At 37.1% G+C, this 26,730-nt stretch overlaps 1 protein-coding gene across 1 annotated transcript; it reads right to left on the reverse strand.

Moving 5' to 3' along the window:
- Positions 1-11,003: 11,003 nt before the first annotated feature.
- LOC146133636 (LIM/homeobox protein Lhx9-like) lies at positions 11,004-25,858 on the reverse strand. The gene is made up of 7 exons (XM_083397810.1): positions 25,739-25,858; positions 24,571-24,749; positions 23,269-23,464; positions 22,486-22,618; positions 16,371-16,382; positions 12,849-13,024; positions 11,004-11,393 (listed from the first exon to the last, which is right to left on the reverse strand). Exons 1-7 carry the CDS (start codon positions 25,856-25,858, stop codon positions 11,004-11,006), a joined length of 1,206 nt encoding a protein of 401 aa, XP_083253936.1.
- Positions 25,859-26,730: the final 872 nt, after the last annotated feature.

Raw genomic sequence — 26,730 nt, forward strand, 5'->3', positions numbered from 1 at the left:
TAAATTACTTTTTAAAGTAAAAAACTGCGTTAAATCGTAAACCATGGATGAAATGCACGATTTAATTTGGTATCGGTGCAAATCCGTGTATCGGACGAGCACCAATACTACCACCGGGCACCGGGTGTCGGCTCCCATCTGATAAATCAGGCATCCCTATTACAACATTATAACAAGAAAAAGTTACCACTACTGGTATTCCAAACTCTCAACACATCGCAAGCTTGCGTTGTCATAAAAAGGTGATTTCGTCAGATGTATGCCACTGTAATTTTTCTATTGACAAAATAAGACTGACTGCATTTATATTACACCAAAAGCCATCACAGTACTAATGACACGTAAGCCGTAATCGTTATTTAAAAGGCAGCTTCAGAAGGGCTAGATCACAGTTGTCGAACACATATGTGTGCTTATCGTTCATTGCATTTATACTACTACACATATATTCTTACGCCATTTTTGCGTGATGTGTGCACATTTGCTTGTGAAAGCAAACCTATGCTTTCTCTTGAAAAAAACTCCGTTGGTCACAAAAACACGTGTGTGGCGCACAAACACACACGCACAACACAACAACAACACTACTATGGAACGATATCGTAAAACATTCCATTCAGGCCGCCAACGATAACAAATAAACCCTGCTTTATCGAGAAAGTCTTTTCTGTATGACGTCACTAAACACGTCACTCAACCGCACACAAGCTGTGATAACAAGGTGTTGGCACGACTGGACCAAAATGAACCCCAAAGTGCTTTTTTAAATCTTGACATATTTGTCAAAGAGGCAGAAATTCCCTTTGGCCCTTACTCCCTGAATTGACACAAAAACAACTTCTTTTCATTCCGTAGTTAGCAAACTGCAAGTTTCGTAATGACTTAAGTCAATGACTTGATGACTTGACTTGAGTGTACTTTAAATGACTTGACTTGACTTAAGTATTTAGGCATAATAACTTGACTTGACTTAAGTCTTTTACGCAAAATACCTTCACTTGACTTAAGTATTTTGGACAAATGAACTGACTTACACTTAATCTGAATCAAATAACTAGGGTTGAAATTATAGCCTTAAGTCTTTATTAATTATTATTATTTAATAAAATTGGATTATCTATCTCATTTTTTTCTACGCAAAACAAGACTTGACTTGCTGACTTTAATGGGACTTGACTTGTTATACAAAACCACAATTACATTCCGTACCAAAGGCTATTTAAGAATGTTACATCATTATAAGGACAACATAAACAAGTTCGCGCAGCACGTGCTTTCTAATAATGTGCCGGAAAATTGTAAGCTGGTTACCATTTGGTTCAATTCGTCAGATCGCCACCGCTAACTGTTTAAAGCTTCTATATAGAACTACAACCAAAAGTCGCTATTAAACGCATATCGTTCGCCAGCTGGTGTTTTGTTTTGGCAGACGCGTTTTGCGGCGTATATACTCTGCGAATATGCTTTCAGCGCATTCCATCCTGTCAGCTTCGCGTTAAACGCTGGCATGCCGCACCGACAGTATGTTTCCGCTATGAGCCACATTGCTGGAAAATGTCGAACCAACAGCGAAGGCGCTACTTGTTTTCCAAACGTAAACGGACCCTGAGGTTGTGGGCTACTGGAGTTTTGTGGCTTGGTGGCTAAATGGAGCGTGAGTATACTTTAAAAACGTTTTAAAGGGAGCTATGTTCTCAGCATGACGATATGAAACTGTAGTAAGGATTATATTTTAAATGATTTATCTTAACTTAGTTTTATTTTAAATTCGTGGCAAATTAAGAACTGGGCTCTAGGGGTACGCCTTAAAAAATGGGTATTTTTAAAAATGTTTCAAGAGACTATGTTCTAAGCATGACGGAATGAAACTGTAGTAGTGATAAAATTTTAAATCGTTTATCGCAACTTTTATTAGGATTTTCTGGCAAATTGAAGACCATGGTTTTAGGGGATCGCCTTAAAAAAACTGGACAAAAACAAAACCGAAAAATAAGCGCGCGTATAAAAAAGAGTACATACCGTATTTTTTTATTCAACGTCAATTTCAAGGACGCTGCTTACAATATTTAAAACATTAAAGCGCAGAATCGTCAAAGACTGTAGTTAGATTTAGAAGTTTGTTTAGAAAGCTAACCTTGAACCGACCCTTATCACCTCGGCCTTAAACACAGGCCGATATCCGCCACATTAAGTGATTTTTAAGCATTATTTTCCGTAGTACACATTTTAACAACTTAATAACAACTTTGTATACCCGAGTTTAAAAAAAATCACAATAGGTTAAGATACCAGGCCATAGGTTCAGATATCAGGCCCTTTTCATTACGTTTGAAACAAAAAGACATCAGGAGGAAAAATATCCTAGTTCAGTTTTCATATGCACTAATCCTGATCTAATCTGTATACCCTTTGTCCGCTGTAGACCTAGCGGTATACTATACACTAGGTCTACAGCGGACAAAGGGTATACAGATTAGATCAGGATTAGTGCATATGAAAACTGAACTAGGATATTTTTCATTTGCATAATATTCACCATTTTTATGACTCATTTGTAATGATTGTAATATATTTCGGGTTTTGACAATTTCAACTTTAACTTTAATTTACTTACAGCGGCACACGGGCAGACCTGGGCAAATTACGGCCTGCGGGTCGGATCGGGCAGTTTAATTCGGCCTACAGCTTATTCTCAATAAAACCTGTTTCAGCAAAAAACAACATTTACGTTTTTTCTTAAATAACTACATTGCTTTTTCACCTATTCGTACCTTAACCAGCTTGTCAAAATAAGGATATTTACAGCTTTTTTGAAAAATATTCGCACTTTTTTGAAATTTTTTTTATGTATTTCAGTTTCTTTTAACCTGGCCCTCTAAGACATTTTTTGTTTCTCGTGCGGTCTGTTGTCAAAAATAATTGCCCACCACTGCACTTGGGTATACGGTAAACCCGTTTAAAAAGAGCACTTTAAAAATACTTTTTAACTCACCGTACCTCTATACTAATAATCGTAAGTTTCTTACCCTTTTTTAGCTTTACGCGAGTGTAATAATATCTGAACATATCGGTTTGAAAGATACTTGTGTCTACAACTGACAATATCTACAACTAACAGCAACTGACAGCAGTTCAGCCAAGTTTAGTGGCCATTTACATTGAGTGCTACGTCACGAGGTGTCACGCAAGAGTGCGTTTCCGTTCGGATGCGGATTAGACAGGTTGCCACAGCATGACGTACAATGGCGTAAACTACATTGACAGGTGCCGGAAGTCAATCTTAATGCAACCTCGTGTGCCGGGGAGGAGATAATATGCCGTGGGGCTAATCACAGCTGGCCTAATAGAGTTTTGATAATGAATTGCAAAGCCAAAAAGGTCGAGTAGATCGACATCATCTAGATTAAGACGTTTCGATACGAACTTTTATCCTCATCAGTTAGTGTTACTTGGGCACACTATGCAGTATGTAGGGATCTGCAATGCATTTTGATAATAAACTGCGAAGTCAAAAAGGTCGAGTAGAGCGACATCATCTTTAATTTTTGTGAAATGATGATGATGTGATGTGATGTTAAGTTGATGTTGATCTACTCGACCTTTTTGGCTTTGCAATATATTATTAAGCTAGATTACAGATAATATAGTCACAGTGTACCCAACTAATAGAGTTTTATTTTCAAATATTTATAAGTCATTAAAATATCTCCCCGCACTTGTATAAACTGACTCGCGGAAGTCACAGTTCTTATGAATAAAGTATTCATAATTCATTGGCGATTGACCCTTTAACTAGAGAATGAATACCAATTCAACCAACTGACTAATGCGTTATAACTAGGGCGATTATTTTTTGACGTAAAAATAGAAAATTTTGACCTGAAAAATCGAAATTTTGACAAATTTTGACCTAAAAATAATTTATTTTGACCAATTTTTGACCTGTTAGAAATACATTGATTTAAGTAACCTAGGCGTCATTAATCACGCGTTTTTTATACCGTATATTGCTCTAATAAATATATAACACGGTTAAAATCACTTTAAACATAAATCAAAACTAAATTTTTTTGATAAAATTGAACGACGAATTTCAAAACAACTGATCGACCAATTTAAAAAAGCTGACTATAGTTATTTTTTTATTTTTTACACCATTTATGTGCAATTTTATTCGATTTTGACTTGAAAATATTTTGACAAATTTTGACCAAACGTGTAAATTTTGACTTTTTTTGACAAGTCAAAAAATAATCGCCCTACCCTTAATTAAGTTCCGATTTGTTCCATGAAAAACAACCCGCGGAATAAAAGATTTAAAATCGGTTTATTTAACTGGTTTTATTGCATTCCAAGGGGCTAGGTACCATTCTTTGTGGAACAAAGACAAATTATTGATGCAAAGTTTGAATCAAAGTAACAGTTTAACAATGGTTATTTTCACATTAGCTTGCACTTTTAATATAGGAACCCATAACCAATTACAGCAACACTACACGAATCAGTGTGTCATCCTGCGTAAGTTATTAATCCACATAAGGAATTAACCTCCTTCAAAACTATGGGGACAAATGATCGCTTGAAGATAAAACCCATCACAGGCCTATGAAACGCATCGTAAACACTTGTCTATTTCTAATTTCGATATGTTTTGTGTTTCCGTCTGTGATTCTTGTGTGTATTGCTCTATACATTTTTAAACCTGCCATTTTAAAGCGCAAACTTGAATAAGCCGCACAATGATATTCGTTTGACATCTGTTTTCTATCCTGGTTCTTAAGGTGACACAACATAGGTCCATATATAATTTAAAACATGTCTATCACGGCAATACCCAGTCTAAATCCTTAGGTCATAATTTCCGTAATAACTGGTGTATCTCACCCTATTGTTCAGAACACGTCATTTGGTTGCTGGGATTTTGCGCGGGGTTAAAATATAAGTTTAAGAGAAAGTTCGGGAATCACTGAGTGTGTCTATATAAAGGCAGTAATAACCGGTTTTTCTGAAACTGCAAAAAATAGGTTTCAACACTATACTCGGACATTTGAAACTATTTTTCTTAAATTGCCACATTAAGTTGCATTAAATTCGATTCACTAAAATTCAGGAATTAAAGCTTAAGAAATATGCTTTTATAACTATATTGAGATAACGCCGTCTCATAAACTTTATTAGGTGCAATTTTCGTTAAATTAAACTAAAAATGCTGTTATTTTGAGAAATAGGCGACTCCTTTTATGTTTGTAATGCGTCACGCACTTTTTAAAATGAACGTTTTTTTCAATTTAAGCGAAATAAACCCAATGTTTTTCGCCAAACCTGCGTTAAGACTGCTTTCAGCGATTTGCGCACATGTTCACTAGAGCAGTGCTCTTCAACCGGTGTACACGGTGCACTCTAGGGTGCATCAAAATACGCATGGGTGCACCAGTAAGAAAAAGGTATACAAGGTGGCATCACAAACTTTTAATGGAATATTAATATTTATCAGCTTACCTTTGAGGTAAACAGGGTGCATGAGTTCGTCACAACAACTTTAAGAGTTCACCAAACCAAAAAAGGTTGAAGAGTACTGCACTAAAGAACAGAAAGTGTTTTAGGATTAATAGCTTCATGACGTCATTTCATGGCGTAACTTTGTGACGCCAGCCATAAAAAAAATCATGGCCCCTACCAAACAAAAACCCTGGATCCGGCCCTGCATGCGTTCACATACTCAACCTAAAGGTCAACGCAACCTAATTGATCCGGCGACAGACAAACATATTCCGTTTCCGAGCTATTCTAAATCTGTAAACGAAAACACCAGGCATCCGCTTCCATGTAAAACACGTGTTGCGTCTTGTTCTGTATATCCACCGGCCCGTGGTAATGTATATAATTTGCTCATAACACAAACAAATAAATCCGCGCATTCCTATTGCTTGTATATATGCACAGCCTATCTTTGACCCACTGAGTTGTTCAATACCTTGCATACCACTTAAATTATGCGCCTAGACAAATTGACAAGCGGTTGGTTTGTATTCTGCGGTATAAGTTAGTTTACGCATATGTGCAACAACTTTGTGTGTGTGTTTGCGCGTTGGGTAGATATCCTGTCCCAGCTGCATTTGCATACCGTTGATGAATTGTTCGCCTTTAACACACGTGAGTATTACTAGGTGTGACAGGGTGAAATAAGGAGAATACTGTTTTACAGCGGTGTTGCGTACAACATTTTCTGTGAAAATGTACATTTTATACGTTCAATGTGCCTTAAAACGAAGCGATTTTCAAGACACTGACCAACAGTTTTCACTGACTTAACAAACTAGAAATATAAAGTCTGAATTAGTAATACATAAAACCCTCAACTACTTTTCAAATGTTTCTAAAAAATCTTCTCGTCAACCCAGGGGTAATATCCACGACAGACTAAGAACTTAATCGTCTGAATAAGACATAAACCTGTCGGAATGAGTCGTAAATTTATCAGAATAAGGCCTAAACGTCAAAATAACGCCTGAAACTGTGGGGATAGGGTATGGGACCATCGGTCTAGCATCAGCCGCTTTGGTGCCGACATTAGTGCGACCTATAGGCGCCGTTAGGGGTCCAAGGCACTGGATTTTTAGGTCCATTTAGCGTTAGTGGTGGGTAATGGTTAGGGTTACAAAATGGGTTAGGGTTGGAATTAGTAGGGTAGTTAGTGATGTACTTAGGGGTGGGGTTTGCAGGTAAGGTTAAAGGATTTATAGGTCCGATTCTGGCCATTTAGGTCTTATTCTGACCGGTTTAGGACTTATTCCGATTTAAAACGTTAATATTAGCTACTATAGCTATTATTCCTTTCTTGGCTTTATTCCGAACTGTGTTTTAATCTGTTCTTATTTTGGTTGCTAGAGTCCCTTTGGGCGTTAAATTAATTCATGGTTGACGTAACTTTAAAAGGTGCACAGCTTTTCGCTTCACTGGATGGGTCTATTCACCCTTGAGCCAGCTACAATGCCTATCAACACGACAAAAATTCCAAAGTGTTGGTCGGTAAACACTACTATTAGCAGAATGTAAACGAGAAATATCCCTATATTAAACACCTTTTAAAACTTGTAGACGTAAATAACACATGAATCCGAATGTTTATTCGATCGTTTTTGTTGTTGATTTATAATACCGCTTGGGTTTTCTTGCAATGGTGATGGTTAGCTACAAAAAATTATGATTCAAAAGTATTGTTAAATACTCCACGATACAACTGCCTTTAAAATAAACACCACATCTTGTGCAACCAAAAAGCTGTACTAAGTCGGTAAAATGTCACTTTTAAACAAAAAATATAGGCTAGGAAACCTTAAAAATCACAAACGTTGTTCTTAACGTCTATTCAAAAAAACTTTTTAGAGGTAGGCTACACACAAACTATTTCAGTACATTTGGCGCTGATCTAGAATCCTGCCACAGCCTTGTAACAATTATTAAAGCAATGCACAATATTTGGGTTAGGGTGTCGGTTAGTGTTTGGGTCAGGGTGGGTCAAATATTATTATATTTATTATTCTGAATATTGCTCAACCTACCCAAACGCTAACCCGCACCCTAAGCAAAATAATGTTCGTTGTGGTAGGATTCTAGACCAGCGCCGTACATTTAAAATGCAATTTAAAGTCTAACTAAACAGTGTAGCTGTAGCCTATAGTGCAGTATTTCTGGCTCATTGACTCTAACTACTGAACTACAGCACTTTCCCTTCAGTAATGACTTTTCTACAATCGCACTTTCCACTTCAGTGCCTTAACGGTAAGATAACGCATTTGGTGGGGGCATATCACAGTCTGTCTGAGGTGACAATAAGAGAAATGCCATTTCAGATTCTCCCCACAGCCGATTGTTGGGTCATATTACAATTCAGGACATCTTTGTGACTTCACAGACGCCCGATTGAAAAGAATCTCACAATGGTCGAAACTCTAGTTTGGAAAGGAGTACCGCTTTTAATAACGTAGCTATGTAAACACAAATTGCAACTTAAGGTTTATTGTGTAAATAAAACAGATATTTGCACCGCTAGGTTGCCTGTTAAAATTACTAACACTATATTCGCTTGGAATATCCACTTCCATAGGCATAAAACATGACTACCTCACATTTAAAAAAAAATAAAACGTGGCCTAAAAAAACAAAAGGCGGAGTATAAAATTTCCTTTTAAAAGGCGATGCTTCGAACTTCCATACCTAAGTTAATACATTGCCTTGTTATTTTAGCCAATATGCTTCTAACTTATGTACAAATTGTCAAACGTTTCAGCACGGCTTTAATTGGTAACAACTTTACTGACTGTCTTCTTCTTCAGCTCTGATAAACTATCAACATTGCATACAACAACATGCAAATTTAACCTGTTACTAACCGGAAAACATGCAGACGGCCAAAAAATGATGAACACGGCATATGCGTCAAAGTGTTGCTACTTAGTTGGTTGTACGTAAGCCTATATCCCCCAAACGTCGCTCGATGAATTCATCTTTCTATTTAGTTCTAAGAATTCGTAATTGTATGCCACAATCACGTTCGCAATGCATGGAAATCAACAGTCGTATATTTGCGCTTGCCTATGCGCGTTGCGTAATACTGCTTGCCTGTTTACACGAGACGATCCTTTTACTGCTGTGTATATATAGCTACACATGTCGACTGGGCAGTTTTTGTTTAAACGCCTATTGAAATTGTGATGTCACATTTTGTGATATGGCGTCACAGGGGTTTATAAAAGTTTCAAAAACAAAAATAACAAAGCTAGCAGACGTTTTTGTGGAAATGGCCTGCTGGCTGGTTACACTTTCCTGTCAACATGTGTACCTATATCATAATTACTGCGGTTTTAGGTTTATCGTCAAACGTTCTATCGCTTCGTTAGAAAAATCGTACATTTCAGAATGCTTTACATTACCTTTAGCTTCGTCCGTTCGTATACCTCAAATGATCATCCTTATGTACTGTACATTATGTGAAACTGTATAAATTCGTCCTCACGAAAAAATCCAACATGTTTTTTTCAGGAGGCTTGTCACTAATTTACCACTTATTACAAAACCTTCAAGAAATTATAATTGTCCAATTTAAATATGTAACTTCAGCACCACTTAGCGACCAATAAGCTTTAATTTGTTTGCCACACAGTGGTGCTGTGCAGCTACAAGTATCTGCTTGTCGTGGTTTTTAATAGCGACTCTTCTGTTAAAAAGGTAAACTACTACACACGCGTAGAGTTTTAAAATTGAAACACCATAGTAAACTCCAGTCCTTGAAACATGTTAAAGTTAATTTTTCTATATAAGAGGGGTTTTAAACTTGAGGCCTAAGGATTAGCGAAGGGCAGTTTAAAAAGACAAGACTAGCTTTACATGTTTGGCACCGCTTTACACCGTCTGTGCGCTGTCAAATATTCTCCAGTGTAAACCCGTGATGTTTTGCACCAGACAGCATTCTACATTAGAAGCAACACTAAAACAGTGGTTCTTAAGCTTTTTTATTTCTGCACTCCTTTTAAATCACGAACCTATGCTCGCACCCCTTCTAGAATTGCTTAAATAACAAAACAGTTTTAATGTAATTTTGTACTAATATTTGAATATTCAAGTGATAACGCAGTGATACAATACCAAAATGTACATAGAATCTGTATAGACATAGCGGTAATCTCGGGGCGCGTGTTCGATTCTCGCCCCGGCACTATTTTAAACTGGCAGTTGTATAGGGTAGCGGTAAAACTAACAGGATTAGGTTTATCACAGTGGTTCCTAACCCTTTTGTCTCGTGGACCTCTTAAACTGCGTTTTAAAACTAAAAATCGTCTTTATAATTTAGTTCGTTGTTTACATTTTTATCATTAAACTATACTGCGTTAACCCTTAATGTATAGAGCAGACCATTCTACATTAAAAGCAATACTAAATTCAGAGAAGCCATCGGTCTATGTTAGCATCTAATCGATAATATTAGCAGTTGAAACCAGAATAATAACTAAAACATACCTTCTCCTTAATATATGCCTTCATTTATAATGTCACACTTAAATTATCAGCACTCGTCTTACAACAATACACAATAAATGGCTTTTGTATTTGGTGCAGTGTAAACGACGAAAAGTGGTAGAAACAAAAGAACGAATAGAAAGAACTGTGAGGACATTTAAGACAATAATTCAGACAATTGGACACAGAATAAAATCTTCTCAAAATGAGCGCTTTGAACATAGTTTCAACAGTTGAGCTTCACTGAAGTTATAGGTCTCAAAACACTGTGTAAAAAAAGCGATTTCAATAAAAGCCAAAAAAATAAAAGTATGAACTGCGGTAACGCTGTTTTAGATAATAAGACTCGTTGCTCAAAAATACGATTTAAATTGCGTTAACCTGTAGCTGCTGAAGTACATTACAGTGAGAATAACAAGTTTGTGCTTATCCAAACAGGTTCAGATAAAACACTTAAAAAAAATTAAAAGTGGATAAATTATAGTTGTGTTGTTTTGTTTAATGCATTTACTCTTTTTTTGTGTGGTCTCCGCAAATTTAATTTAATGCAAAAAAGCTTCCGTGGATCAAAAAAGGGTTGAAAAAAACTGCTTTAGCAAATAATGTCTTTCAAGCGAAATAAATACTTTTTGTGCAACGAAAAATTGAATGTGTGTGTAGTGTTGCAAAATAGCTTGTCGAAATCCGGTTTCGAAACCCCAAAAAGCGTTTCTGAAGCTGTGACACAAACTGGGGCGAAAAACACGACGACACAAGACAACACAACAACAAAAATCGAGATTTTGCTAAACAACAACAAAACAAAGCACTGCATTCGCCGAAAGAAGAAATAAAACACTTTACGAAAAAAAAGGTGGGAACATGATAAAATCAACTCAGCAAGAAAACGTGTGCTTTAACAGTGACACAATATATAGGGACCGAAAGAATAAGAAAAAAAAAAACGCTCACGACACCACAAATCTATCGTCACGACCAAAATGACGTCACAACTGGCAAGGTGACGTCATAGCCTGTTGGCTCGACTCGAGGGCGGAGGCGACCTCGGTGTGAATTTGTGCTGGGTTGCTGCAAATCGAAGTGCTGGAGCCCATAAAGGGTCGGCTGTCGTAGCCGAATGCTGACTCCTGAGAAGTGTACAGCTGGTGGTAGTCGTCATAGGGCGACATGATGTCGTCACAATGGCTCGTTGTGTCGTAGAAAATGCTCTCTGTGCCGTCGGGCGACGCCTCGGTGCTCGTGTGAGAGCAGTCCGAGTAACTCAGAGCGTCGCAGTCGGCCTTCTTCTTCGATTCCGACCCTGAGGCTTGGGATTTTTCCTTCTCCCCAAGAGCGTTGTTCTTTCTGTGCTTGGCGCGCGCGTTTTGGAACCAAACCTTTGTCGTGAAATAATGGTTTTCGAATTAAAACCGAAGTGTTAACGAAACGTATACAAGAGCGACTACAGAGGGGACTCACATAATTTTTTTTTTTGTAGTAGCACATGTTGTGTGATTGTTGTTATTAGACATGTATGATACCTAGCATTATTCCGATACCCGATATATTTTGGACAAAAGTTACGCGCTCCGATACCTAATGGCATCATTACTACGCACAGACAAGCAAAATTGGATAAAGTTAAAACCTTCAGAGCGATTTTTTCACATTTTTTGGCCAACATCTGCCTTCGTTTTAAGAGGTTTACTTACTTTCAGTTCATTTTAAATATTTTATAATAAATTCACCTTTTTTAGATAGAAATCACTGCGTTGGGTCGGGAATTATGGCCAAAATCGGATCGTCAGCGATATCAACTTAATATCGGACGGCTGCCGATACTACCACTTGGTTTCGGGTATCGGCTCCGATCCGATATTATCGTACATTCCTAGTTGTTATTATCACTTTAAACTTAAAATAAAATTGTCAACAGGGATAATTGATACGAAACCGACACCCGATGCTAAATTGCACTATGATGGTAATCAGTGAAATTTCTCCAGCGGTTTCCCAAAAAATAATAAATAATTCGTTTAAGCAAATATGGCTGTTTTTTGGTTTATAAATGAAACACTTGCGGTCTACTTAGCGGTCACCCAAACCAAACCTTAAAAAAAAACTGGTGGTAATAACGCTAGCGATTCGATACTTAATTTGTGAATTCAAGCCTTGTTTTGCGATTCACCCCTCGTTGTTGCATTTGTGGGCCCAAGTCGTTGTTAGAAAATACAGTGTAGCGAAATTGTGAGCCCAAGTCATTTTTTTACATTTGAAGCCAAGTTTCGCGGAAAATTTTACATGAAATTCCAAGGAAAAGCTTCCTAAAGCAAAATTAACCTAATAATACCTTTACACGCATTCATTTGACATTTTGCACGAAATATCTTGACCGGTTTTGCAATGAAATAAAATATGTAATTATCGGTCATCGGTTATTATGAACAGTGCCACACTTTAACAATGCCGGATGTCGGAATGTTTATTAGAAATTTCGGTCAGCAGCAGAATTTATACATATAATATAAAGTGTGTTCTCTCACAAAAGGAAGCTGTAAATATCTTAGTTTTGACAAGCTGGTTAGAATAGGTAAGAATGCAATGAAATTTATTCAATAAACTATTCTTAATTCACGAAAAAAGGTAAAGGCTTTTTTTGCTTAAAAGAGTTTTATTGAAAATGATCTGCGGGCCGGATTGAACTTCTTAGCGCGGGCCATTCAGTTACCTGCAATACTTCCTGGATAGGTTACCGAAATGTCGGACAAACCAATAAAAACCAAAGAACTTTTTTTTAGTATATACTATGCCTGGTAGCATCAGCATATTATTTTAAGGAAACATTCAGTTACCTGCAAGACTCGCTTGGTGAGTCCAGTCTCCGCCGATAGTTGCTTCAGGTCTTTGGCGTCAGGGTTGTGGTTGTGATTGAAGTAGGCCTTCATCGCCCTCAACTGGTTGTGCTTGAAGCTAGTGCGCATGCGCTTCGACTTGGGGGGTTGGTATTCGCTGCGCTCACTCCCGCTTGCTTCGCCTGACAAAGAGCATTGTTACGTCATGAATCGATAGCCAAAAATTGATTGCTGCTGATGCATTCAGTGAAATTGCGCCTGTCCACTCCTTTTAAACGTTTTTGAGTTGTTAAAAATTATATCGTGCTTGCCATTATATCAGTTTAACTGGTCACTTTGAAATCAGCACTTTTTTCGTGATATATCAGGGAATCAATTATCTACAATGTAAATAGAAGTAAGGCACTTTTATAGTTGTCAAAAAAATAATAAAAAATTGCGAGTTTTAAGTTTTATTTTGGTTCCTTTTCGGAAAATGTTTTTGTGTGAATAGAAGCACCTGTTTTAGATGATGCGCCTTATAATTTGCCCCTTGTGTATACTTCAAAATTTTAGTTTTTTAATTTAAAACGTTTGACGTTGAACCAAAACTCAAGACTATTGCATGAATTTGATGAGGTATTCTTTTATGAGTCTAATACAAATAAATTGAACAAAAATAAGTACAGCTTTGTTTAAAATAGTCTAACAAAGCTGCCTGAACATCTCATAGGGGCTGTAATTGTTTTTGTACGACTTCTAGTAATTGTTACGACAACAACGCGCATTGTTTCAGTGGAACGTCAAAACAATGCCTTTCACTTATGTATGCCCTTTGACATTCATTTTCCAGTTTTGTACCATTTTTTGCTGGAGCTAACTCTGTTACCCACCCATACGCCCCCGTTTACCGCGTTGTTGACTTCACCCCACATAAGTGTGCCATCTGGTAAGCTGTTTCCGGCGCGAAGGGCGTCAAGACAATAAGCCATTTGTGACCCCAGCCTACCGTTTTAAGGCAGAGGCGGACAACCTACGGCCCGCGGGCCAGATCCGGCCTGCAACGCACAGCATGCGGCCCGCGACGAGGCTATTCCTCGTATGTGTGGGCTATTTCAACCAAATAAAGCTATTTTTTAGCTTAGCGCAAATCTTGTTCCTGTATCGAGTGTAACATGTAGTTAGAACCCTATTAATTGCAAAAACCCTAGTTTTAATCCAGATTAACATTCGTTACAGTTCTTAAAATAGAATGAGTAAAGTCTACACAATTTAAATTTAACAGCTCTGATTGGTTTAGGCCCACGATTACACACCCCTGGTTTAAGGCATCGTTTCCCAACCGGGCAAACTGGGGTGCATATTCTAAAACTCAAGGGTATTCTAAGATATGTTTTATTCTTTAAAAATTTAAAAAATTTTTAAATTTTTACTTTGTTGGCAAGTTTTTTGAAACAATTGTATGCGAAGTTTATTGTATTGTAATAACCTAAGTGTTTTCTTTATTGTGTAGAGTTGTTGTAGGTTGCTTTATGTGCGAAAACTTTAGCAGGCCAGTGCCACTTCATTCCATTGTAGTTGAAAAAGTTCAAGTCAAGTCATTTCCATCCAAATCATAACAACAATTTTTTTAATAATAAAAACGTAAACCAGTTTGATTCTGAGCAACGGTTTAATTAGCAAACGACAAAAACGTAATATACAGCTACCAAACTGTTTTAACCGGGGTGAAACTAACCAAATTTTAGAAAATCACATTTTATGAAAACAAAAGAAAGTCCAAGAAGTCCACGTTAAGTCATTGGTCTGAAAAAAGTCTAGTCGTTTTACCAAAACCTATGTCAAGTGAAGTGATTTAAACAATGACTTAATTTATTGCAACACAGCTAGAAACCTTTTATAAAACTTTGGAGCATAATGGTTGGAGGTTGTAGTAAGACGTAATATTTGATGTTGAAAATAAACAGAGTTTTCCAAACGTTCAAAATGATACCTATACTTCTGTATGGGCTTTGATACTCTTATTACGTCTTTTACAAAATGTTTTGGCGTTTTGCATTTTCTGCATATAGAACGCCTTAAATAGAAGCAAAGCATTTTTGTTTCGCACTGCTGCATGGGTACCATTAAAATAGCGCATTCAATCAAAACCCCGTTTGACAACAGACGTATTGTTGCGCAACACAAAAGGCAGGTGATGACATTCTGGAACTGACAATTATTGCGACGGAAAAATAAGAGCAAAGGTCGCCTGCAAACCTTGCTTCCAAAAAGCAAGAATTTAACGATTTTTCTCACGAAGTCAAACACACATGTTTAAAACCCACAGAGGTCAACTTTAAAAAGCTATACGACCTTATCTAAAACTTCTATAAGTCGTTTTAGTGATGTCAGTTATTAAGTTGTGGCACTTGTTTCCGATTAATGACTTCACTTGAGGGCAGTTTAAGTCATTGTTTTTAAATGACTTAACTTGACGTAAGTATTTTGGATAAATTACTTGACTTGCCGACTGTGTCAAATGACTTGGGTTAAATTAGAGGTTTTCATAATGTTTTTTAATAAAATTGATTTATTTATCTCAATTTTTGCACGTAAAACAATTTTCTTGCTGTATGTTGTTTTTTAGTTGAAGCTCATTAATTAACTATCGGACGAGGTTGCCAATTTTTAAACTTTAACGTTTTATTTTAAGGTCAAAAACTTGACTTAAAGTCGACTTGCTTTAATAATTACTTGACGTGTCATTTTTTGCAAAAGACTTGACTGGGAGTTAAGTGATTTCAGAATGACTTGTTTTCAACACTGACAAAATGGCATTTTTTCACTGTAAGAAATATACATTAACTGTAGATGTTAAAAGTTCGTATCGAAACATCTTAATCAAGATGAGGTCGATGTACTCGACATTTGGGCTTCGCTATTTATCATCAAGCTACATTACAGATCCGTGTCCAAAGAAATATGCGGTTTGTAGTTGTTGCGACTGGACCGCCCACGTAAAGAACACGGCGTGTACAGCCAGTACCTGGGAAATTAATTCTCCTCAGCGCGTAATGCCCTCTTGGCTTCTTGTTCCGAAATGCGGGATCGGGTAACGGCTGCTGTCGTAACGCTGATACGAGAAGCAAACTGTTTTGAATGCTCTTATTCTGTCTTTCGATGAATGTGGTACACGTTACAAATAAAGTCGAACTGTTTTGTGTGAATTGAAATTTTGGGTTTTCGTGCTAAGCATGGCAGCTGGACTATAGGAACAAATGGTTAATAAGCGCTTTCTTGTAATATGCCTTGAAGAGCATATGGGCGGGTTACAGATTTCCAGTGGAAATTTTTCATATTTTTTAAAAATAAGATATATGTTGCGGTTAATACCTTACAAATCCTTGAAATTTATTTTCTGCCAGTAAAATATCTTCATGTAAGTGTTTAAAACTTTTTAGATGTTTTTACGTTGCAATGGTTTCAACGCACAAACAAATAATATTTCAAAACTTGAATAAGGTTACAGTGCGTTATTATCATTTAGAAAACTACCAAAACCCGAAACCTTATCTTGTTGTATTTTGTTCGTTTTTCGAACAAACCCAAAAATCAACGAGCGGTCGTTACTCTTTCCGTTTTAATCCCTTCCAACAAAAAACGCCGACGCTCCGTCGCGAAATGTTTACGTTGTTTAGGTCGCGAACGACCGGTTTTGATTGACAGGCGAATTAGGCCTGGAGCCAGGACGCCCTTTTGCCACTTGCTACAGCTCAAGTGGCGTGACACATGTGTCCCGCATATGGGTCCCTGGGCAGGGTCATACCCCGGTTTCGGGGGTCCGGTCCCATTACGGGACAATACTGACCCCTCCGTAAGCAAACGCGAATGCTATCCTTGCAATAATCCGCGGTTCATTAAATTTTTTATTGAAGGGACGGATAGTTGCAACTTGTAAGATAAGGAAATCGCGGGCTGGATATAGAACTTTGTGTTAAACTTCATATCAACATTTCAAAATCAAAAAAAAATTTTAGAAATGCTTGTCGGATGCTAAGTTTTGATGAAACAAAACGACAATTTTATAAAACTTGCCTTAACATTTTGTTAAATCTTTTTTGTGTTTCCTTCGTTTGAAGTAAATATGAAGTTTATCACAAAATTTATATCCAGGCCGCGATTTCCATATTTTACAATTATCTAGCCCTTTAACAAAACAATTTGGTGAACCCCGGATTATTTCTAAGTTATAAACTATTATTAACCGTCTTTTTGAAATTATGTTACGGACGGAAACAATTAACTCCACTGGCCGGAATTGGTCCACGGACCGTGGATTGCTGATCAATGCAAAAATCCAAATTAAGTGCATTATAAAACTGTCAGTCAGGGTCCAAAAAGAACCATAAAGGGTGCAAAAAAGATCTAAAACCAATTTATTCATAAAAAGCAGAATACTGTAGTTACGCAAAGTGCATCATCAGTATTGCTCAAAAACTTATTCAAATAGAATTTCTTTTTGCGTAACTATAGTATTCTGCTCTTCCAAATAAAGTTTCTGTAGATCTTTTTTAAACCTCTATTTGGCTCTTACGATAGAGATAAAATGTCAACAAAGTAATATTAATAGCTTGAGAAGCGCACCGCTTTGAACAAGAATCAGTCAGCAAGGTGTAAAACTTTTAATACAAATTTGCATTTCATTTCGCCATATAAATGGCATCATCAGTTTATCTTAATTCGAATGAAGTTTATGTGTTCTGTGGGGCCATGATTCTGTTGTGGATACACATACTAAGCAGAGTAATATTGTTATGTTATCAACTGTCGGTAAGGGTCGTTCCGCCATATCGATCTATCGCTCACCTGCTATTGCAGTGTAGGTCGCCAGGTGCGCGTCAAACAGTAATTATTAGGGTGAAAAGTCAAGCTCATTAAAATCGCAAAGGTCATATGAGTTTGGCATCTACAAACATCTCCTTCGAGATGCCAAGCAAATGGTTGGCGGCAACCAGAGGCAACGAATTCCCCTTTCGACTTTCGACTGACAATTGACATCTTCGCTTTTCTGTTTTTTTTGAAAAACAAAACTTTGTAAAGTTTGGAGAACGATAGTTGGCGGTTTGTTGTTGAGGTTTGATTTCTAAAACCATTGGTAGTTTTGTTAAGCGGACCTTTTGTTGATGACGTCATTAAAAAAAGAGAGTTGTTAAGTATAGACCAAAATACAGACTGTAAAAACTAGAATTTCGGCGTATTTTGGTGACACAGCCTTTTGCTGTTAAGCGGACCTTATTTTAGGAAAAAAATTATTAGACACGCAAAGACAAAGCAAAAGAAAATTTGTAGGCTTGGTTTGTAATATAATATGAAAACAAAAGAGTATTGATGTCATATTCAACACAATTAAAAACACTTTTCAACAAGGTAATCAATTTAAATAAATTTAAAGATTCAAAGGCTTTGTGGCAACCCTGTTGTCATTAGTTTTTGTGGTAAGATAAAGAATAGAGCCAATGCAGAAGTCTGCTACACTGTTTAAAAAAAGAAGATATTTATCTTATGTTTGGTAAAAGTTGGTTAAACTCAGTTTAAAAAAAACGTCAAAAGTTCTATTAAGCCAAGTTCCAAACTGTTCTGCGATCTCAATTAAAGTTCGCCAATGTTTTGAATCAGTACTAAGAGCGCGCGTCAAGTTGGCTAAGAGTGACCCCTCAGGGTGCGTTGGGGGTCTCCTGGGACACGTAGGGGGTCTTTCAGGGGGTAAGTGGGGTTTGTTGGGGCGTCAAGATAGGGTAAACACTAAACAGCAAGTGCAGGGGTCAAGCAACTGACCAACCGCAAAAGATCGTTACCCGGTGACAAGTGGTCAGTGAAGCACTCTGGGTGGACAAATGGGGAATTTGTTGGGCAAAGGGACATTTTTGAAGTGTTTTTTTTTAAACAAAACGGTGTCTCAAAATGTAGATTTTTTGATATAAAGCGTCTATGGTTATTTTTACGTATTAAGTTGGAATAGTTAGATTTCTTAGCGGTCAACAAAGATGCCGTTAGAGCTTCTCTTTGTTATCTATAACGCAGAAAAATCATAAAACCGAAGTTCAAAAACTTTTTTTTCTACTACAAACTTACAACACGACTCGTAAATTTAAAGAACTCAGAGTGGACAAAATGGAGAATTCCAGTCTAGGTTTTTGAGTTCAACTGTTTCCTTTTGTTTTGCACAAATCACTTTTGTTCGTTTCTTTGGACTTTCTTTTTTTTTTGCTGTCTCCTCAAGTTCATCTTTGTGCTAAATTTAATATGCCTGACCTATATACCGTAAGACTGAATAATAAACATGTCTTTTTTGACGTTTGAATTGTATTCTGGCCCTAATTAAAAAGGATTAGAATCATAAACATGTGCGAAAAAAAGCGGTCTTCAACCTATGGGCCGCGAACCAATGCTGGGTCGCCTAGACTTGTTATGGGGTCGCTATCGCTCACCAATTTCTGCAGTTTTAGTGGTTTCGTTTAATCCAGAGCAATGAGTATATTAGAAATGTTAAAACGAACTAAAAAAACCGTGCTTCCTTTGTTAACTTTGAATGCGTGCGTTAACTTGAACTTCTCATTTTGGTGCACATGTGTAGCCACAGTTCTGCGGACTTGTATAATTAACGCATAATAATCAATCGCTTGTGTTTTTCAGTTCAAGCATTTACTTATCTGAAAACAAACTGGGGTCGCATGTAAATGTTGATTTCGTTTTATTTAATTTGAAGTCGGTCAACAAAAAGGTTGGAAACCACTGGCATAAAGCATGTACAATGGATTTCAAATGTGATTTTTCTGGTCATATAAGATAATTTTGCTGTGAGATTTCAAAGGCCGTGATCAAAACCGAACTAAAAATGGCCGAATGAATTTTTGTCAAACTGCTGAGATTTTCTGGTTATCCTTGAGCGAACGTCGCCGTAAAGCTGCCAGAGTGTAACCCGATCCTAACGCGACACAGTTTTTCGGCGATGTTTTGACACAAAGAACCATCACTCTCGAAATTGTAAAACTCAATTATATAGTGTCGCTTTGTTATCTGTAACGCAGAAATATGAGAAAACTGAAGTCAGAAACGTGCTTTTTATGCTATTAACTTTAAACACAGCCCGACGAGAATTTTTATCAACCACCGCTATTCCCTGCAGTTTTTAGTTTATAAATCGATGTATAGTTATATGCAACACGTATGTGTATGTGTACGGACGCCGGGCGTAAGATCGAAATACGAACGACATCTACGTCGAAATAAAACACAGTTCGGGAAAAGAGCAAAATAGGACTAATACCTAATAGTCGTAATAACGTATATGTAATAGAATAAGTCGGAATAAGACCTAAATGGCCAGAATCAGGCCTATACAACATTTTACCTAACCCCACATATAAGTACATCACTAACTCTGCTAAAAATTTCAGCCCTCCCCCATTTTCCAACCCCACCCATTACCCACCACTAAACTGACGTGGGTATTAAAGCGTATTTGGCTTTAATATGTCGGTGGCCTTATAAAACTATGGTTTTATCGATTTTTCTGCTTTAGGTATTGTTGCTTCGTAGGTCTTATTGTGTGTTTCCATGGGTTCGTGTGTTTGGGGGGAGGAGGCAATTTACGCCATTCCATCAAACGTCATCATGAGGTTTTTGTTTGGAGCTGCACCCCTCCTACACACAATTGTGAGAACGCATATTTCTGATCGACGCTAAACGCCGATAACTAAAGTTGCAAACGCGAAACAAACCGCAAACCGTTATCTTGCTGGAATTTTACAGACACAGCCAAAAAGAGTTTACAGACTGCACAAACTAGCATTTTGGCGACACAACTTTTTGCTGTACGAGTATATAGGTACAAGTTGCCGAATGGCGTTACCGCTTTTCATTTCTCAAAGCTGTATTCGGCCGCAACTTTCGATGAGGTGAAGTGATTGTCAAACAAGGTGAACCGCAATGTGAACGCGATATCAACTTGTCAACACACGACCGCTCCGTTTGATATGCTTTCTGCGAATACCTTACACCAGGGGTAGGGTTGTTCAAGGTAGAAATATAATCCTTATAGATTGGAATCCAAAATGAATTCGTATACAATTTTTCCGTGTATATCGGGTAGTTGGAACCGATATAATTCATTTGTTTTACCGCAGATGGTTGCGCCTAATTGTAAGTGTTTGTGATTAATTGCTGTTGTGAAAAATCAAAATGAAAAACTAAAAACTGAAACTATCCGGGAAGTGTGTATATTGTACATGCAATGGCATGGTAGAAGGCAGGGGTTCTCAAACTGAAACCAGGTAAATTCGTGAGTACGCGATTTTAAAATTGATACATTTGCTAATACAAAAAAAAATACTTTTAATCGTTGAACAAAACGCCTGTGTTCTGATTGGTCAAGTTTCGGCACGCGTAGGTTTCGCTCTAGCGAATTGAGGCAAACATTAGCTTAAGCTGCAATCCTATTTGCTCGGTACCCGAGTCGTATTTGTGCAGGGGATAAAGTTGTAGGAGATTAGTCTCGCGTGCACATTATGACGTCACGTAAGCTGCCACGCTGCAAACAATGGAATGTTGAAGAGAGCATATCGATGATAAATAAATGTGATAATAGTTTAAAAAGTTCAATTGCCTTAATTTTAGCAAGTGTAATAGCAAGACATTTTGGATATTTATTATAAAAATATTTAAGCAATAATATTGGATAAAATCAATATTTTGCTGTTCACAAACGTTTCGGCAAAACCTCATGCCATTATCAGTGGAAAACAAGCGATACAAAATGTTATCTACAGTTTTACTTGACTTTAGGATTGACTATACAAGCTTATTTCCCCCTAAGCAGTCAAATCAAGTCTAGCTACATCAAAATCCTGGCTTTTTAGACATACCAGCCTTGATAAGGCGCGTATCAGCTGGGAAAATACTTCATCGCAATGTGCGGGTCTTTTAAACAGCTGCAGAGTTTGACAAGCTTTTTTAAAACTAATCTAAAAACATTTAGTTAAGTCAGGTGTTTAATAAAATCTAATGTGCAAACTGTAGTAAAAAGGGCTGAAAGAACTTGTGGATCACACAGCACGACCCTTGTTTGGAATTTAGCCAGCAAAGTTATCCATAGTAGACATAAGCAGGGTTTTTTTTAAGGTTTGCTTTGGGTGACCGCTAAGTAGTTTTAAGAGACCGCAAGTGTTTCATTTAAATACCAAAAAGTTGCAAGTCCAAAATTTGGGAAACCGCTGGAGAAATTTGGGGGACCGTTTCGGTCCCCCAAAACACCTTAAAAAAACACTGAACATAAGAACAATTCTTTGGATGTAACACAATTCTACATTATGCCCAACTATAACGCATGTAATATACTGTTAGGTGAATCAGGTAAATTTTAACACTTGATCCAATTGTAAAATCAAACCATAAATCACATTTGAAGCTACAAACTATATGAGGACATCTGGCCAAATTAATTTGGTATCGGATCGGCACCGATACCGCCCAAGTATCGGAAAAGTATCGATAATACCACTTAGGCATCGGCTCTGATCCGATATTATCGCACACCCCTACCTGGAAGCAACATTATATTCATAAACTTAATCCTTGTTATGTCAAACCTTGATGACGTCATCAAACCCAAACTCACCGCAAATATAGTTCATCGTCATTCCGCAAATCGAATCCAGGTGGGTTGACGTCACGTTGTTCGAGCTGCGCTTTTTCGTCCTGGCCTTGTGACGTAACGGTTCGGTTCCCGCGAAAAAATCCCCCTCCATGTTCTGTAGAAAACAATAAGACAGTAAGCTCAACCGTTATCGACATAATCAATTATAAAAAATGTAGTACTTGTTTAATTTTTTTTTTCAAAACTTATATATAGAGATTTTGAAGTATAATTGTTGGAGGTTGTAGTGAGGCGTAGTAAGAATATCAAAGCCCATACAGAAGTAGGCATCATTTTGAACGTTTGATATATCTCATGATGTTGAAAATGAATAAACAGTTATTCGAAACGTTTAAAATGCTACCAACTTCTGCATGGGCTTCGACAGTTTTGTTATATCTAAAAAAAGCAATACGTAAAGTAGAAAAATCTAAAATACCATGCTTTTAAGTCCAACGACATAATAAAGCAAAATACGCAATACCCACGCCACGACAGAACAAGATCTAAATCGTCTGAATGAGACGTAAACCCGCCGGAATAAGGCCCAAATTCATTGGAATAAGGCCTAAATGGCCAAAATAACACCTAAAACTATTGGAAGAGGGTATGCGGGACGATCGGGGGCCCTCGATCTATGGCATAGGCCGACTATTAGTTATTAGTCCTAATTTGTTATTATTCCAAACTGTGTTTTATTCCGACGTTGATGTTGTTTTTATTTCGGTCTTAAGGCTCAACACCAAAAGTGCAAAAATAACGAACCGCATGAAAGCAGGGCAGGCATTTCAAGCCGCTGGAGGCGCCCACGAACTGGTCACCGGCCAGTAGAGGGCGCTGACAAGCAGAGCAGAAGAAGCAGTAGGGGGTGGCGTGGTAGACCCGGTCCCTGACCCTCATCACCCAGTCCTGGGGCTCCACGCACGTCCCACACAGCGAGCACATGCGACTCGAAAAGAGCCTGGAAAATTTGGAATATATTGAAACTTTTAAAATTTTAAATATATGGAAACTTTTAAAATTTGAATACATGAAAACTTTTAAAATTTGAAATATATGGAAATTTCTAGCGCTAACAACTCGAGAAAATCCAATTCTAATTCATATTTAGCATTTCCTGCATTTAAAGGATTGAGTTTTTTTTGTAAACAGGTAAATAATCACTAATAGGCAGATAATCTTAAACTCAGAAGATGTCAACATAAACATGTATTTTTTTGACCAATAAATTGCTGCACTGTTAGACAGTTGCACAGATAAACAAGGGACATGACATGGACTGGTGGTCAGCAGACTTGGACAACTAGATAATTTGAGAATTACATGTCCGCCCTAAGTTTAGTTCTAACCTAATTCGGATTTTACCAAAAATTCTACTTTGTTCAACGGAATTTTTAGTCTCTCGGTAGAAATAAAGAATTGAATTAAGACCATAACGGCTTGCATGTAATTTTTACAATCTGAAAAGCATAGGCTAAGCTAAAACATATAAAAATTGGAACACAACTATTTATCATTCACATTCGTATAAGAATAAATTGCGATTTAAATGGAATTGATTGATAAAAATTACAATGTAATTCTATTTAGGTTTTGAAGAGTTGGTAATTCTTATTCCAATTCAATTGGAAAAAACAAAATAAATCTAGTTGTCCAATTCTGGTTGGTGGTTTCCGGAATTTATCATTTCGTTTTTGGACTGATGATTCCGATATATGTGGCGACGTGTAAAAAATATTGGTGTTATAATTCGAAAAAAATTGAATAACGTTCAAGTTTCTGATATTTATTTAGTACAGCAAACAACTTTAAAAATGTTTTATTTTTTTGACGACCTTACGTTTGTAAAACTCACCATTCGAATTTGAGAAACTGGCGATGCCAGAATGGGCGAAAGATACATTTCTTTAAAAAATGTCTCATCCCAGTTTTACTCGGGTTTATAAACTTAGAGTTTTATTGTAAAAGTATGCGTCAGCGAAACAGTGATCGACAAGCAGAAACTGCTGCCTATGGTTTTGGATTCCATAAAGATACGCCCTTTTATACAATGCGTAATTGATTTACCTGTAGTAATCGTTTCGACAATAAACGTTTCCGTTTTTTACGAAGCACGAGCTGGAGCCGTCAAGCGGCAGTGCGCATGCGCAGCACTTGAGACAGGAAAGATGCCAGGAAGAATAATCCACGTGAAGGTATGAGCGGTCGGTAATTTCACGACCGCAGCCTGAACAAGTTCGACATGTCTGCGAGGCAAAAAAGGCTCAGTTACCATATGTAGAGGTTTCTAATGATTGCAACTTTCCGTATTATACTACAGTGTTGTAATGACTTGATTTGACTTGACTTAAGTCTTTTGGACAAATGACTTGACTTAAGTCTGTTGGACAAATGACTTGACTTGACTTAACTTAAGTCTGTTGGACAAATGACTTGACTTGACTTAACTTAAGTCTGTTGGACAAATGGCTTGACTTGAACTAAGTTTTTTTGGACAAATGACTTGACTTGACTTAAGTTTTTTTTTTGACAAATGACTTGACTTGACTTAAGTATTTTGTACAAATGACTTGGGTTGAAATAAAGTACTTTCATTAAGCATTTTTCATTATAAAATTGAGTTATTTATCTTGGTTTGCACGTGAATCATTTTATATGCAATATTTTGGATTTCTGCTATTTTGAAGTAGAGGGTATTGCTCATAATCAGACTTATTTACTAATTTTAATAAAAGGACTTGACTAGAAATTTTGTCATATATTCACAATGACTTGAATGGAACTTAAGTCATTTTAAAACGACTTGTTTACAACGTGTTGTTCTGCAAACGAAATTACATTGCTAGGGCCTGGTACCACACACTCAGAACGATTTCGCAAACTTATTTTGGATTATGAATAACCAAATAGATAAACTAAAGTTTCGAATTATTTGTAAAACTCTAACCTAAAGGCTTCCAAATCTGTTTGGCTTTAGGGCTTTGGCCAACTTCGTAAAATATGAATAAATTGCGGTATACTTACTAGCACTTTTGCTTAGCGGTTTATTGAAATATTTCAACCAAAAAACGAGATTGAACCAAAACACACTGACTGTGTACAAAGTTTATGAAAAAAGTTACCATGGCCAAGGCAATATAGGAAGACATATGCCTGAAATGCTAGTCTTAACCGCATTATAGCATGTCGTATGTTGCTCATTTTAATGCAGGCTTATGTATTTTCACAAACTCACCTCTGGTGCAAGAATAGAAGTAACGTTTTCATTGGCTGTTGTTGGTGTCACGTGATCGTTGTCATGACTTGCAGGCAGTTCATTGGTTAATTTTTCAGCAGCGAAATTTCCCTGTTCCATTGTAACCGTTACACATTCTGCAAAGTACAATTAAACATCGTTACAATCTTCGGCGGTGACTTAAAACGAACACGTCGTAATTCAGAGCGCCTTTAAAAAAATCTGGCGCTGACTTTTTACAAATCAAAAACTTTGGCCCGTTGACATTTTTGTAAAGCTGCAAACCTTGTGTAATCCGAAAAAGGGCTTTTTCTCTCTATCACCCATTGGTAATTCCCTGAAAAACCCTCAAAAATTTCGTGTTAACCAAACGCTTCTTAAACATAGAGGTTTTGACCAAAGGGAAGAATGCAACTCGAAATTTTGTTGTGTAATATCTCCGGAAGTAAACAAGATATCGATCACAACTTTTTACACATTACTTTTGTCTTAAGCTTAAGGCAACAAGCCAGAAATTTGAAATTTTAAGGCCGAATATGACTAAATATTAATATCATAAATATGAATATGAATATTTTAATGAAGTGCAAAGCAAACAAGGTCGAGTAGATCGACATCATCTTATTTAAGACATTTCAAAACGAGCTGGTATCATCTTCAGTTAATGTGATACAAGCTCGTATAGAAACGTCCTAATCAGTATGATGTCAATCTACTCAACCTTTTTGACTTTGCATTATCAAGCTATTATAAAGACCCGTGCATAGTGTGCGCAAATATTTTAATGTATTTTTTTTAATTGTCTGATTGCTGGCTAAGTTAGGTTGCCTTGAGTAATGTGTAAAAAATTTCTGATCGATATCTTGTTTACTTTCGGAGATATTACACGACAAAATTTCGAGCTGCTTCCCTTTGGTGAGGTTTGGGGCATTTAAAAATAATGGCGAACTCCGCCGGCCAATAAAGGTTAAATCCCGGCGCATTATCCCCAT

The sequence above is a fragment of the Ascidiella aspersa genome, chromosome 9 (genome assembly GCF_963924565.1).
Source record: "Ascidiella aspersa chromosome 9, kaAscAspe10.2, whole genome shotgun sequence".
Classification (NCBI taxonomy): Eukaryota; Metazoa; Chordata; class Ascidiacea; order Phlebobranchia; family Ascidiidae; genus Ascidiella; species Ascidiella aspersa.